We start from the raw sequence: 14,832 nt of genomic DNA, 5'->3' as shown, positions 1-14,832 counted from the left end.
TCATTATGTGTACAAGTAAAGAGACACGTGTAGAGTATCTGTGTGGAACTGGGGGTGAGAAGTACAAACACTTTTGCTGTGGGAGGAACTCCTACAGAGAGCATGTAAATACAGAATTAGTACCTTGTGTCAGATGTTATTCCTGACACAAACATACACTCAATGGAGTGCACAATGCAAAGAAAGCCACTAACCATTAACCCTTCCTGTGACGTTGCCCCTAAACGTGTGTCAAACTCAAGGTCCGTGGGCCAAATGCAGCCCGCCACGTCATTTTATGTGGCCCGCGGCAAAGTAAATTAAAAGGTATGAATGTCTTAAAATGTCAGTTTATCATTAGATACACAGTTAAACAGCCATTTTTTCATATCTATGCAAATCCATATGCAATATTTGTAACTTGAATAAGTAATAAATATAGAAACCGTTAATTAACAAGATTAAAAAGTAGTTGCATTTATTTTACATTAAATTTGGTTACATTTATTGACATTTATCTTAGTTACATCTGGCCCTTTAAGAGCAACCATTTTGTTGATGTGGCCCTTTGTGAAAATGAGTTTGACACCCCTGCCCTAAACTGAACTAGGCATGTCACAATACATAACTATTATTCACAATTACACCACCATGACACCATGGCCAAACAATGCTAGAATCCACAGAAAACCATTCCTCTAATATATGACCAGCTTTATAAAATTTCACTGTTTGAATGAGAAGTTTTAGTTGTTATGGTTGTATTGTGATATGAATAATCACTATGATCAATTAACCAAATAATCTTGACCTTCCTAGACTGGACTTCAAATGAATATAGATGACTTGCACACAATCACACATCAAATACTCAAGGAGGCAGGGATTAAACCAGCAAGTCTGATACTGTAATTAGTGCATTTCTGTTATTTATGGCAACAGGGGAAGTCAGCAAAATATTCTACTCCCAAAGTGTGTTATTTTTTAAACAAATAACACAAATTGCTTGGTGTTGTTTATGAATATAATGCACTTAAGTAGGTCACAAATGGCCCAGCGATCAGCAAACTGTGACAGTTAAGTAGGTCCCTGGGCTTTGGTGTGTGTAAAACAAACACTTGAACAGTTTCCCGGTTGTAATTATTGATGTTTGTGAGCACAAAAGCATTCAGACGTTTTTAAATATTCAGCATTTCTGTTGTTATAATTGTTATAATTCTGATAAGATAATATCAAAAAATATTTTAAAAGAGTGCCATTGTTTGCCTAAAAAGTTCCGCAGTTTAGCAGTAAACTATTGTGCCTTTATTCAAATACATTCTTGCTGTGTGGGCTCATGACACCATAGATATGCTCAGTAACTTGACCTTGTGCATGGTTAGATAGGTTTAATGCCATACTTTGGAACATTCTAACCAAACATTTACATAGTGCCCATTTAAGTAAAGTAAAATATGAAAAGTATTACTTTTTAAATTGTTAAATCTAACCATACAGCTCTCTTTTTCAGTTTGTCCCATTCAGAGACTACATCGACCGGACAGGGAACCACATCCTCAGTATGGCGCGGCTGGCGAAGGACGTCTTGGCCGAAATCCCAGACCAGTTCTTGTCCTACATGAGAACCCGCGGGATCAAACCCTCGCCTGCTCCACCCCCTTACACTCCACCGGCCCAACCACTCCAAACCCAGATCTGAGCACTGAGCAACCAGAAGGGGGCACTGTGTCTGTGTGCCAACAATGACTTTTAACCAGAAATACTTCCATTTCCTTGCGGTCTGCTCTCATCGTCGTGGATACCAGTGGTGTTTCTCGTGTTGAGGAGGAAGTGAGAGGTAGTCGCGCTTTGAGGACCGGAGAAGCCAATCGGAGTCTGTTTACTTCCAAGTGTCGAGCATTCCTGTTTGTGTCTGGAATTTTATGTTCTCTTGGGACATAGAAACGCATCTGAGAAAGTTAGGAATCATTGACACCATCATATGATCAGGGAGAAGGTTGTAGGATATTTGGATAAAGAGGTATTTTCTGGAACGCTGTAAATTGAATGTCTGTAGACCATGAAGGAATAACTTGATCAAACTTTTTGTAAATAACTTTTCTCTCTCTCTTTCTCTATCTCTCTATCTCGAACTCAAACACGTGTTTACAGTAAACTCTAACAAGGATTTTTACTGATACCTTTTATACACAGTTTCAATGATCTTGTAATACTCTCCACTCTTTTCCTTCTTTCTATCTCTTTCTATCTCTGGCATGTGCTTCAGGTAGCAGCAGTGCAGGTCCTGGTAGCTCCTCTGTACCGTACCGTACCGTGCTGTACCGTACCGTACTGTAACCTGGTGTTTGTATTCAGACTTTTGCATGAGTGTAGCTCAGTGCATGCATCTAGTGGCCCTGCACTACCTCTTCTCCCATCGGTTGAATGTGTGTGAGCGGTGAGAGGCTGTGAGTTTGTGTGTATACATAATGTTTGTCAAATGTCACAAATACTATTTTCCTACTGTCTAAATGGCTCTTTCCTTCTATACTTTGTCCAATACAGAGCAGTGTTTCCATGCAATTTCATTTTGTGAGAAGTTATTTTAGTTATTTGTTCAGCAATCTTTTTGAGGGTTGCGTCTTTTGATGGTATTTTGTAGCAATTACAATGAAATATAGTAAGTTAAATTACATCACATGTCACGATACACTCAACCCACATAGGACCAGCGGTGGCCAACCATTCTTATTTTTTCAACTATATTTAAAGTGTAATTCAAAATAAAAGTGCACATGGTCGTTGTAGAAACAAAGATGAGAAGTCCTCAGACTGATCCCTGAGGAACACCTTTTTCATGTTTATTACAGTGCATTCAATCCCATCTAGTCTTAAGCATCTTTGAATGTTTCAGTTGAATGGAAACACAGCTGCTGCATGTCTCTCTCTCTTCCAAACTGTCTTGGCAATATGATGCCCTCAACTCCAGGGGGCGCTGTCTCACTGTGTGTCCAAATCTACATCCCTGCCCATGTTGAAATGTAACAGCAGCTGCTCTCAAACTAAATAAAGTTTGAGCAAAAAGAGCCCAGTGGTCAAAAATGCAGATAAAACATATTTTCCCTTAGTTTGCTTCGTCAATTTAATTTTCTTGTGTCTGTTTTAATCGCACCTTTAGCTTTTATATAGCTTTTTATATGTTTGTTTTTAGTGTGCATATTTGTACGTGCCAATCATCTGTAAAGAGGTGATATGAAGTTTAAGTCTTGATTTTTATTTGTTCTAAAATATGTGAAGAATTTGAAGATTTTGTAAAGAATGTGAAGAAATGTCTGTGGCTTGAAGTGTTAAAATAATGATTGAATGGAACATGGATGAGGTTTATATGTTGTATGTATGAACCGATTAGAACATTATCAGAAATTATGTTAAAGTTCTAGCAAATAGAGAATAACAAAAGCTGAAGAAATAGAGAATAGCGATGAATTCAAAAAGACCTTACACAGAAATGATCATTATTCAGTTCATTTATCAGTTACATCGAAGCTATGGTTGATGTTGTAAGAAGCCAATACTGCTACTTTAGGTGTAATTAAAGTGGTACCCAATATTATTACTAATATTTTTCAGAATTACCTCTTCAGTTAAAGAGAAACAAATAACAAGCATGGCAAAATGTAATGAACTAAACAATCTCAATAGCACAATATGAACACAGACCTTATAGTTACTTATATCGACTGTGTGTATTATACTATTACCATCACAATATTGATTCCTTTGTTTTCTACTCTCCTGTTGTGTTGCCGCGGTAGCACAGTGTAGCAGTAGCAATAGTGTGTAGTCGCTTGAGTAGTTGCGTAGTTACAGTTAGCCTCAAGTAACCAGTACAGTTTGAGTTCAGAGCTGGGCACATCATTAGAATTGTGGGTCAAATAAGTCACCTCATTACAGTGCATCTCTCCAAACTGAGACAGCAGGGGGTGACACTTATGTAGCTTTGGTGATTGGGAAAGGGGAGCAGATGGTAACAGTTCTTGGTGACAATCGAAAATGCATTCCCTCTGGCTTTAACATACACAGTTGGCATGCTTTGACATTTTTCAAACACAACTGGCTTTACTTACAGTCAGGCAAACTGCAAACTGATTTCTAAATGCTAATCTACCTCTTGATTATGTAATGCTGATCCGATCCCATTTAACATTTTCAACCACAGTATGGAAACAAAGAAACAAAGCATCTGACCCATTTGAGATACCAAGAGGTAATTTGATACTTTTTACAGAACACAATATAGTGCCAAAAAGTTAACGCTTTTGCAATGAACTGTTAATTTGATGTATCTGAACACTTCAAAACCAGGGATTCATTTATTGTTGCCAAAAAGTTCAAAGTGTTATAATCCGAATTGCTGTACTTGTGCAATTACATGTCACTTTGAAATTGAAACTTGTGTGAAGACTATTTGTGAAGATTTGCATAAGCTAAACAAAATATTATACAAATGTTAGACTTCTGTGTTTCCATACTATAGCCATTGCTGCCAATAGTTTATTATTCAGTGAAATCAATCTGGAAAATCTTGCCAACGCCCAGAGTAGAGCCTGTATGTTTGTGAAGTGAGTGAATGCCTTTATAAATACAGTACATATGAGTTTGTGAACGAATGATTTGATTTTGTACAGTGAGTGAAGTATACACTTGTTTACTAAAACTATCCAAATACTATATTGTTGCTTGTTATACAACGTGCACTATGTTTGCATGTACAGTTTTACAAAGGATGCACCAGTTCCTTTTGTTTAAAACTGAGTGTTTTGAAATATAAAATCTATATCAAATTGTAAAATTGCCTTAAATCTTTCACTGATTTTCTTGGATTTGTGCGATGCCTTCTTCAGAAATTGTTTAAGAAAGTAGTCGTGATATATTTTGTGTCAGTGTTTTTAAATTGCTTTCTAGTGCATTTTTTTCTTTTGCAAAAGTTAAATTATAACAAATATATTATCTAGTTTGTTTTTTATTATTGTGATTAATCAGAGAGAGCATGGCTGAAGTACTGATTGTCTAATACATATACTAGATGACTATTTCTGTATCAAAGTATTGATTTTTCAAATAAATATTCATATTTAAAAGTAACAATATTTTCTTCTTATTTATTTTATTTTTTAATGAGTTTTTTTTTTTTATCTGATTGTTTGTCTGACCAATTGAAGGTAGAAATGGTGTTTCAAAATGGTAAGGTTTCTAGTGATTCATTTGGGCAGCTAAAGAGGAAAGTAATAATGCTGTGTTCGTCATCCTTTTTTTTTTTTTTGTTCCAGCTGTCAAGTTGGAAAATCAATGACCAGTAGTCACCTGACAACACTAACAACATAAGTAATAAACCCAAAGAAAGTGCTCAAATCAGCCAATAAATTCCAATTAGATGGTCAAACAGTCTGATCTGAGGTTCGATTTGATCACACTGGCTCTAATTCTACAGGCTCTATTCTCTCCATAAGACCTAAAAATGGACAGATTGGCCAAAAATGCACATGTCATCGTTATTGCCTGAAGAAACATTGCAATAGGCACAATTATCCCTATGAATTATGATGAAATCCCTCCTTGATCATGGTTATAAAATCATTTGGAACATTCATTTAGGTATAGCATGTCGTCTCCCATCACAGCCTGCCTTGGCAACTGGGACTGACTATCGTAGTCCAGTAGCATTTGGCATAGAGCTGCATGCACAACTTGACATTCACCACTGTCAGTCGCAGCCAATTTAAGGTGCACCATGTGAGGTGTAATAGTATGCAATAGCAGCAGCAAAAATGTGGACAGTACTGCACATATAAGAATGGTAATATAGACACAGTAAGGCCTGTCGAAAGTTATGTTGGATAGCTTCGAATTTTGGAAGAACACAACAATAAAAAATAGGTCACAAGCATTTATACATTTAATACATTGTCTTTACCGTAACATATTATACCATAATTTTACAGTTAAATAATCCTTGACTGGTTTACTTATTCTCAAATTTGCCATTCTGAAAATGTAAACCAAAAAGAAATCTATACATTCTTGAAAAGAGGTAATTTTAAGGCAGTTAAGACTGATTATTTAACTTCTGGTTTAGTTTGCAAGTGTACTGAGCTTTATGTTATGTTGAGCTCTTTATGTTGTCATGTTATATAAAGCTATAATGTGGCACTTTACTGACACTTCTTAACTAGAGCATAGCCTTATTTAATTTACTGTAGCTTTTTTTTAGATGGTTCTTAGTCTCAAGCTGAAGACTCCTCTTTTGTTATTACAGTTAATATAAGAAATGAATTAAGTTTAGACACTAAGTTTGTGTCACAAACAAATTCACTGACAGGGCTTCCTCTGGTTGTGGCTCATCATTGTGTAGTGTTGTTTAGACAGATTTCATTGCAAAGCTCATATTGAAGATCTCATTATTGTTTGGCAAAGCAACACAGCAAAATGTAAAACTCATTCATCATCGGTGTGCAGATATAACAGGCCTCAAGCGGCAGCTCCACATTAAATACATTACTCTTCCATCCCCAGTATGCTGTATCTGTCTAAAACTGCTGATTTCAAGCATCTTCTGTGGGGCGTAAACACTGAAGATGATGGAGAAGATAGAGAGGTTTATGTGGCTGGTGGTTCTGCATGTCTCCATAGAGGTGTTCAATTCTTTGTTAGTAATCTTTCACAGTATGGCCTTGAACATATCTATTGCCCTGGAGATAACTGGGCAAGTTGATGTCAGATCTGTGTAGAGGCAGCCCTCTAATAAGAAAGCCTGTCTGTAAGACTGCATGTTTTTCAAGGTATTTTTGGTAAACAAAAACAAACCACTTGAATACAACTGAATACAAGCTGGACCACACTTTATGCAAACTGTTCTTGTACTAATCCTATATGCTCCCTCATTCATACTCCCACCCACGAGCCAATCGTCTCCTAGGAAAACCCAAAACAACCATCTTCTTTGATTATTACCTTCAATAAACAAATTAATATAAACGAGGAAATACAACATTCTATAAACGTAAGGCAGTTCAGAAATGAGTATAAAATGCAAATTTTCAAAGGTTACAGGGATGAAATGGGAGAGAAGTGCTTAGATTACAGTATAGTTTATTGTCTGCATAATTCTGTTATTTAGTGCAGGTACACAGCAGGAAGCATCAAATGTAAAATTTTGCCATTTAAGGTGGGATTAAATAAGTTCACTTCTTCCCACTTCTTTTTGAACATAAAATATATATATATATATTTTATGTTTTGTTTTTTGTTTTTTTGTCCATAGTGTTCAAAATAAATCATCAAATTAAATAAAATGAATTTTCCTCTCTGTATTTGTATGTTATCCATACTATTAAATGCATGGTTTGAAAGGTATCTCATTGTGAAAGTAGAGGGAATAAGTTTGGAACTATACTACTATAGTTTCCTAATTGGATTTGTGCAAACTTAATGAAAAACTTTTTTTTCCCAGTTACAATAACACTCATGAATTGTGTTAATTGGAATACATACAACGTATCAACTTATACTGCAAGTTAGCTGTTATCATTATAGTACATGTTGACTACATTTCCATATAATGTGCAGTAATTTTCCATCTGTTATTTGTGAATAACCTTCTGACCTCTTCTAATATGCTTCAGTGTTTATTAGAGTGCTTAGAAACATTAGTGTAATGAACAGTGGATGATCAGAGAGTGAAGTAAGGACAGGTCCTTACTATGACATCTCCTGCATGGTAAACAAGGTAAACAAGCTGCTTAACAGTTTGTCATGTGTAGGTGACTGTCGTGTTGTGTGAATGTCAACCTTAACAAGCAAACCACAACAGTTCAGATGACACTAAGTAGATTCAGTGACATACGGAGATGAGGACAAGCTTACAGGTGTGTCGTGGATGGACTTTTTTCTCAATTTCTTGCAAGACTGAAAAGAGAAGAAACACTGAATAAACACTCACTCCAGTAGTGAACATGGTTTGTGGCAGTAAAATTAGATATCCTAATAGATGGAAAATCATATTTTCCTCACTTGTTAAAAACAATACTACTGAAGAAAACAAAGATACATCAGGATTAGAAAAATGAAATCTTTAATGAAATATTCTAGAAGTATTGAGTAAACTATATGTGAGCTGAAAGAAATAATGCACAAGGTAATTGATGCCCTTAAATTTTGCCCAACACCATTAACATATGATCAAAAACAGTTTTTACCGATCTGATTCCGTCCTGTCTTGTTATACAAAGGCATCATGTGTAGTTGAAATACAGGAAAAGTGGAGTATATGGCACATGTATATGCAAATACTGCACACAAGGAGACATATCAATTATCTTGACCACTTCAGAAGAGAAAGGTTAAAGTTTTTAGGTGGAACTGAAGGCTCCATTGTTTTGCCTGTAATGTTCTACAAATTTATATTAAACATAGGAGTCTCCATAGAGATAAGCAGGTGACTCCACCACACCAAGTTTTTTGGCAATAAAAATACCTGTAATTGCATAGAATGCAACCGGGGGCCCATCTTCAGAGGTTGAGCTGGCTTGGTTGGGACTACCTTAGCTGGAGACTTTGGTACATGCTTTGTGTTTATGGGGGATACGGGAGTGCCCAGATGAAAACCATTAGACATAGAGAGAAATCTGCAAACTCCACACAGAAAGGCCTGGGTGCTCTGGAAGTTCTTCACTCAAGGTGAGAGTGCTAGTTTCTTATGTTTACTCAGCCAGGTAACATAAAAAGTCATGCAAGGACTAAAAGAACAGTTTATTTTCCAATGGTGTTGACAGTATCCTACAGAATTCCCTGGGTCCTGGTGTTGCTGCTGATTACAGCTCTCCTTCATTAGTCTCATGTCTGAGAGCTTCTCTAATCCAATCCAACTCCCACTCTGCACCTGTTTGTGCTGCTCCTATACATGTGCTGGCAACACTTCACTGTAAGTCTGCTGAGGACAATATGGAGGGTTTCCAACACACCTTTGTCTCCAGTTAAAAACAAGAATCATAATTGTTACTAATATAGATTGTATAAGGATAGAAAAATATATCTACATGAAAGTTTGAAGCTTTAAATACAGGCATGTTACATCTCTACAACAAAAGGGGGTGTAATTATTCTAGTGAATTATGTGAGAAGGCAATGGACTGATTTACCAGGTTCTATTATTTTTTGCTACTTGTTTTTTTTGTTACTTGCAGCCATGAAATCTGCTTCTCTGTGTATCTTCTCTTTTCTGTGTATCATCAGAGCATCATCAGCGTCTACAGGATAGCCCTGATTGGATGAAACTGTCACTAGCTGAACCACCCGCTGACACTGGGACCATTTTGAACCACATTTTCTGTCTTTTCCAGCCCAGTCATTTCATACCAAATGGTAAATGAAATTAAAGTGCTAAAAATACATTTGTGCAACATGCAGGAATAAGTTCAGCTGCCTTAGCAACCAAATAGATCATAGTTACATTTAATTTTCTAAAATAGCACACTTTGGTTTATGATTCATATAGAAACTGTTGCTAACACATGCATAAAACTCAACTGTACCAATAAACATGTGATTCAATTAATCTGAGTAACGCAGTACACATCCAATGGGCCTCTACTTGTAGTAATCAACATTAATTGGTTGAAAGGATAATGTTAAGAAAATGACTAATTGAAACTGAAACTGTACCCTCCATTATGTGGTTGCAGATGGTAATTAAATTTAAGATAAAAAAAAAAAAAAACACAGAGAAAAGTAATTGATTATAACATTCTGAGGACATGCCTCATATTAGCCAGACTCCATTAGGTTATAACTCAGAATAGGTTCATTTTTAGTGCTTTGATTTTTTTCCTGTTTTTGTTTACTCTGTACATGTCTGATTTTCCAGTACAGCTCCGGGCAATGCACCTTGGTTGTTATATTATAATTTGTGAGTTTCTGTGTGTCCAGGTAATTTCACTTGTGGGTCACCGGTACAAATGATGCCTTTAACCTCAACTGTGTGATCATTATAATAAACAAGTTGTAAAGCACTGTCAAGCTTTCAGTGGGTCAGCAATGAAAAAGAGTGCTATGTTCATTAACGCATTAGTTGTCCAGTGTAAGAATAGAATAAAGCAGAACAAACTAATTGCACAGTTGAAAGAGTCACTGAGAGCACAGATGCTTGATCCGTGAGCTGCTATAAATGGCTAATACAGAAAGTGCAGTTTTTAACAGTTCATTTTTAAACTGGAAAACTGTGTGGATCTTCAAAACCAGAAAGAGTTTTGCCAGAGTGAGCGAACAAAATTCACAAACTAGAAATTCGCTTTGGCCACATAAAATTGCAACACACTATGCACATTAATAAATCTTTAAAAATTATGACAAAGTAGAAGGTTTGAAAAGCACCCAAAAAAATAAAAAATAAAAAATAAATAAATGTTTCCATATGTTGGGTAAGCTCCCGGCCATCAACAGCCTCTAACTGGAATAAGCAAAAGAAAATGATAAATGTATTTTGCTGTGTGGTTGGAATCTTGGCAGAACAAATTTCCAGATAATGTCGTTTAAAAATAGCTGTATATATTTCTATTCAATAATCCCTGTCTCAGCCCTTGATATATAAATCTTCTTCACTATTATTCGGACTGTCAAGATGGCCGACAGCCTGGTAAACACATGGACAGTCTGGCCTCATCCATCACTGTCGCCCTCTGTATTACTCTGTTCCCACTTTAAAGTATGTGCCAATCTCTTCAGACACCATGCGAAATTTTATGTATGCAAATGTATTACTGTATCATCTACTAATTGATTTGCTGCATTAGCATGAATTAGCAAAACAGATTTTACAGCAAGACGACGAATCCAATGACCTTAAAATATCTGTACACTTGAGTCGTGTTGGGATGATATGCAAAAAAATGTCTATTTAAAAAGCGATATTTATTTATTTATTTATTTATTCAGTCCCGGATTGGTTTGTTAGTTGCTGCAGGGGAAAGTGGAGTTAATGTTAAATTAATGTTAACTTCATGGAGCTATGGAGATTAATAAGTGACATGTAGACGGGAGTTGGTTCAATTTTAGCAATCAAAGTAAAATCTTAATTGACACAATCAAGTCATATTTATTTTGCCATGAGATAACAAATACATTTTCCAGCCTACACCTACAGATGTTAGATTGTTTCACTGATTTAATTTTCAGGCAAAGATTCATGTGGGAAACTTCAAAAGTTGTTTATCACATTGGATTTTTCTCACACTCTATTGTCACTTACTGCACCTACAGGTTTTCCACTTTTGTACTTGATTTTCATGTACTTGACAATATATTTACAGAAGTTGTTAATATGTAAATTCTAACTAGTAAATGGTCGCATTTGTATATAGCTCTTTTCCACCTTCACGGCACTCACCCATTCACACAGATGAGTTGAATGTCTTGGCCAAGGACACAAACCTTCTGATCAGTGGACAAACACTGTACCAACTGAGCTACTGTTGCCCATTTGAGCTTGTTGTTGTATTACTAGAAAAAAATAGTTCATAGGCTTAGCTCAATCCTTATTTATAATTCAAATATTGTAAACTTGTGGAACTAACAATATATTTTACTATTATTTTTTTGTCAATAATCAATTATTTCAATATTCTTCTGCACTAAGCACTCAGCCAGTAATAAGGGAGTATTATTTTGCAACACACCTCCTTTTTCTTTAGATTTCTTTATTACTAATCATCACACAACTTCCAGTAATGTCACTCATCAGCAGTGCACCCTACTCCATGTATTTCTAATCTCACCCTTAGTTTGTGGTGTTTTCTCCGAGTCGGGCCATTTCACACCTGAGGTTTCTATAAATATCTTTGTCGCTCCCTGTGTCCCACGAGGCCTTCACAGAGGAGATGGATGGACTGAATGGGGTGAAGGCAGGTGCAAATATCACTGTCAGTCAACTTTAATGCAATCTGTGTGGACCTATGGCGCATGTAAACATCTTAACAGAGGCCACATTACAGTCCTGACCCTGAAGCTGTAGGTCAAAGAGCCAGAGGAGGAAAACTTGCTTTCTACAGAGCAAAGAGAGGGGAATAAAATATCATTGATCTTTATGTTTTTAGTCTGTGCCAAGGTGAAGGTTGCTTATGTGGGAAACTTAAGTAATCAGGGCTGTGTCCAAGAATGTAAACCATAGACTGTATATATAAATGGACATAGTTAAGCTGCTAGCCGCTACGTTCCAAATAGGAAGTGAGCATAGGCGCGCTTCCGGCTCCATCAGCTCTGGACATGTTTGATGGCTAAGCATTGCTAAGTGCCAGCTCCCTGCTAAACCAGAGGTGCAGGAGGAAAGGGGCGTTACCTTCAACAGCCTGGCTCAAGATCGGCTCTTTGGTTGCTATGATACTTGTGGTCGGAATTCCAAATATGGAACTTGGCTTCAAATTCACCCCTATTACTGCTAGCCTCGATGAACTTCAGTTGGCTAGAGCTGAACGCTATGGGTGACGTCACACTCCCTTAGGCCACTTCTTTATACACTATGATGTAAACAGCAGTCCACAAATATTATGCTAATTCCCCATGCATCACAAAAACAACAAATGATTAAAAACATCTATTGGTCTTATGCATGTTGCTTATAGCCATACTGCCCTTTAGCCACTTCAACCTGTTTCACTCTGCACTGATGCCAGTAGAGGGTGACAAACACCAATCACAAACCTGCTCAATACATTTACAGCAACAGCACTCCAAAACACATTTTAAGACATTTGCAAGATATGAAACATGAAATAATAATGAAGAAACTTAGTGTTATTTCAAACAGCTTGAAAAAGGTATCACATTTATAATTGTCTGGCAAGTGCAGAATGATATCTTTTTAGTTTTTACTTAGAGTGATATTAGTCTGGTTACCAATGCACCTGTCAAGATTCAACAGTGACCAGAAGTGTGTAGTCTGGATCCCAGGTAATCTTATAGTGCAATGTATCAATATTATAACAAAGAAGACTTCAAGCCAGAGAATTATAACTTTTTTAACATGTGGACCAGATTGTGAAAAAATGGGTGACATTAATAAAATAGTTATTCCAGAAGTGAATAAGTACCGATTACACCCCCTACATCCATACAGTGATCTTTCTTTAGCCCCATGTCCATTAATTGTTTAAATAGTTATTCAGTGAGTGGTAATGTGCTAATTAGACCACACAAAGGCTGGAGAGTGGGTTTGGTGAAGGCTTGATGTCTTAATGCCTGAGGAGGTCTAATGAACACTGTGCTGGTGTCTGTCAGCTTCAGCCCTAATTATGTTTCTCTGTCGCTTCTGACATGGCTGTATCTTAGCAACGCACCACAGCGACAGATACTCCATCGAAAATACCAAGAAATTATATAACTTATAATAACGTTTTAGTTTCATGATGGTTGTGTCCATGTAATCTCATAACAGGGTCAAAGGTTGCAGATCCAACTATTATTTTGCTTTAGATAACTGTCCTAGTGCCTATAATATAATGTACTTTTGATTTAGTTTTATTCATGCATTGCAACACTTCACCAGCTGTGGATATGAGGATGGCTCGTGACTGAATGATTTAGACTAATTCATTGTCATAAGAAAAGCTCACTTAGTAAATGGTAAACTTGCACATTGATTTGAAAAAAGTCTTATTTTTGTATCATTCATACATTTTGAGTAAACCAAAAACAAAACATTATAAATTCTGGAATGGAGACAACTGGAGGCAAAGGTGGTGGAAAACTATGGAATTTAGCAACAAAATATCCCAAAATATGAAAAAAATCAAGGGGGATTTGTCAAATGAAAACTGATATTCTGACTTTTACAAAAAACAAAAAACAAAAAAAAAAAAAAAAGATTATATACAAATACAAATATAGAAATGTTGTCCGTACAATAGTTTTTATTCATTTTATTTACCCATATATACTTCCCAAAAACTATAAGTGTAAGTTGCTGCTTATTTTAGTTCTAAAGGTCAACATTTAAATGTGGTGTTAATTAATTACTGAAACTGTATTATGATGGATTTGATTTAGCATCCAGTCACTTCCACTCCAGAATATTGAACATTCTGTTGACATAGCATTTTAAAGGGTGTCTAAAAAAAAAAAAAAAAAGCTATAAACACTGCCCATCATCCCAGTTTGTGAGATCATCAAACTCCAGCACAGCCAAAAACAGGGTCTCAGAGCAGACATGCCCACGCCTGGATTAGATTCCTTCACTCTCACTGATCCTCTCCAGACTTTTGCAGACTGCCTCTCCGAGAAGGACGTGGGCTGATTTTATAATTACTGTGCGCTACTAATAAAACCAAACACATGTTTAGGCCACTGCACCCGCCCAGCTCTCCCACTTACAGCATGTATAAATAGAAGCCTAGAGCGGAGAGAAGGCTTTGTGTTAGCTAAGACAGATCTGTATGTCTTTATATGAATTAGTATAGGTTTGTTGAAATGTACATCTGAATTCAACTCAAATGAATACAGCATGCCAATAATGAAAGTACATGTTGTGACAGTTAGAAATATAAGGTAGTGCATTGCATTGTATTAAAGGTCTACTATGTAACATTTCTGGTGGAGGATCTGTCTCCTGCTTGTCTTCTGTTGATGTCATTACCTTAGTTTGGTATGACATTAAACATTTCTATCTTGCTTTTATTCAGTTGGTGGTTTTATTGCTCAAAAATACATTGGAAATATTGGCCTTGTGGTGCCACCAGCTTGTTTCCATGGAGATATACCATATACCATACTATGGAACATTCATGGCAAAAGATAACACCTTCATGAAGACAAGCAGGTGGTAGAAAG

The 14,832-nt window shown here is 36.4% G+C and overlaps 1 protein-coding gene across 1 annotated transcript in view; it reads left to right on the top strand.

Annotated features, from left to right (window-relative positions):
• Positions 1–5,099, top strand: part of LOC117391963 (copine-8) — a 117,025-nt gene extending 111,926 nt beyond the window's left edge. Inside the window, exon 20 of the mRNA XM_033989921.2 lies at positions 1,490–5,099. Coding sequence (XP_033845812.1) covers positions 1,490–1,678 — 189 coding nt within the window. The 3' untranslated portion in view covers positions 1,679–5,099. The remainder of the gene's footprint in view (positions 1–1,489) is intronic.
• The last annotated feature ends 9,733 nt before the right edge of the window (positions 5,100–14,832 follow it).

Source organism: Periophthalmus magnuspinnatus, chromosome 23 (assembly GCF_009829125.3).
Source record: "Periophthalmus magnuspinnatus isolate fPerMag1 chromosome 23, fPerMag1.2.pri, whole genome shotgun sequence".
Classification (NCBI taxonomy): Eukaryota; Metazoa; Chordata; class Actinopteri; order Gobiiformes; family Gobiidae; genus Periophthalmus; species Periophthalmus magnuspinnatus.
Note: the sequence above shows the minus strand (reverse complement) of the source record. Positions and strands in the feature narration are given on the sequence as shown.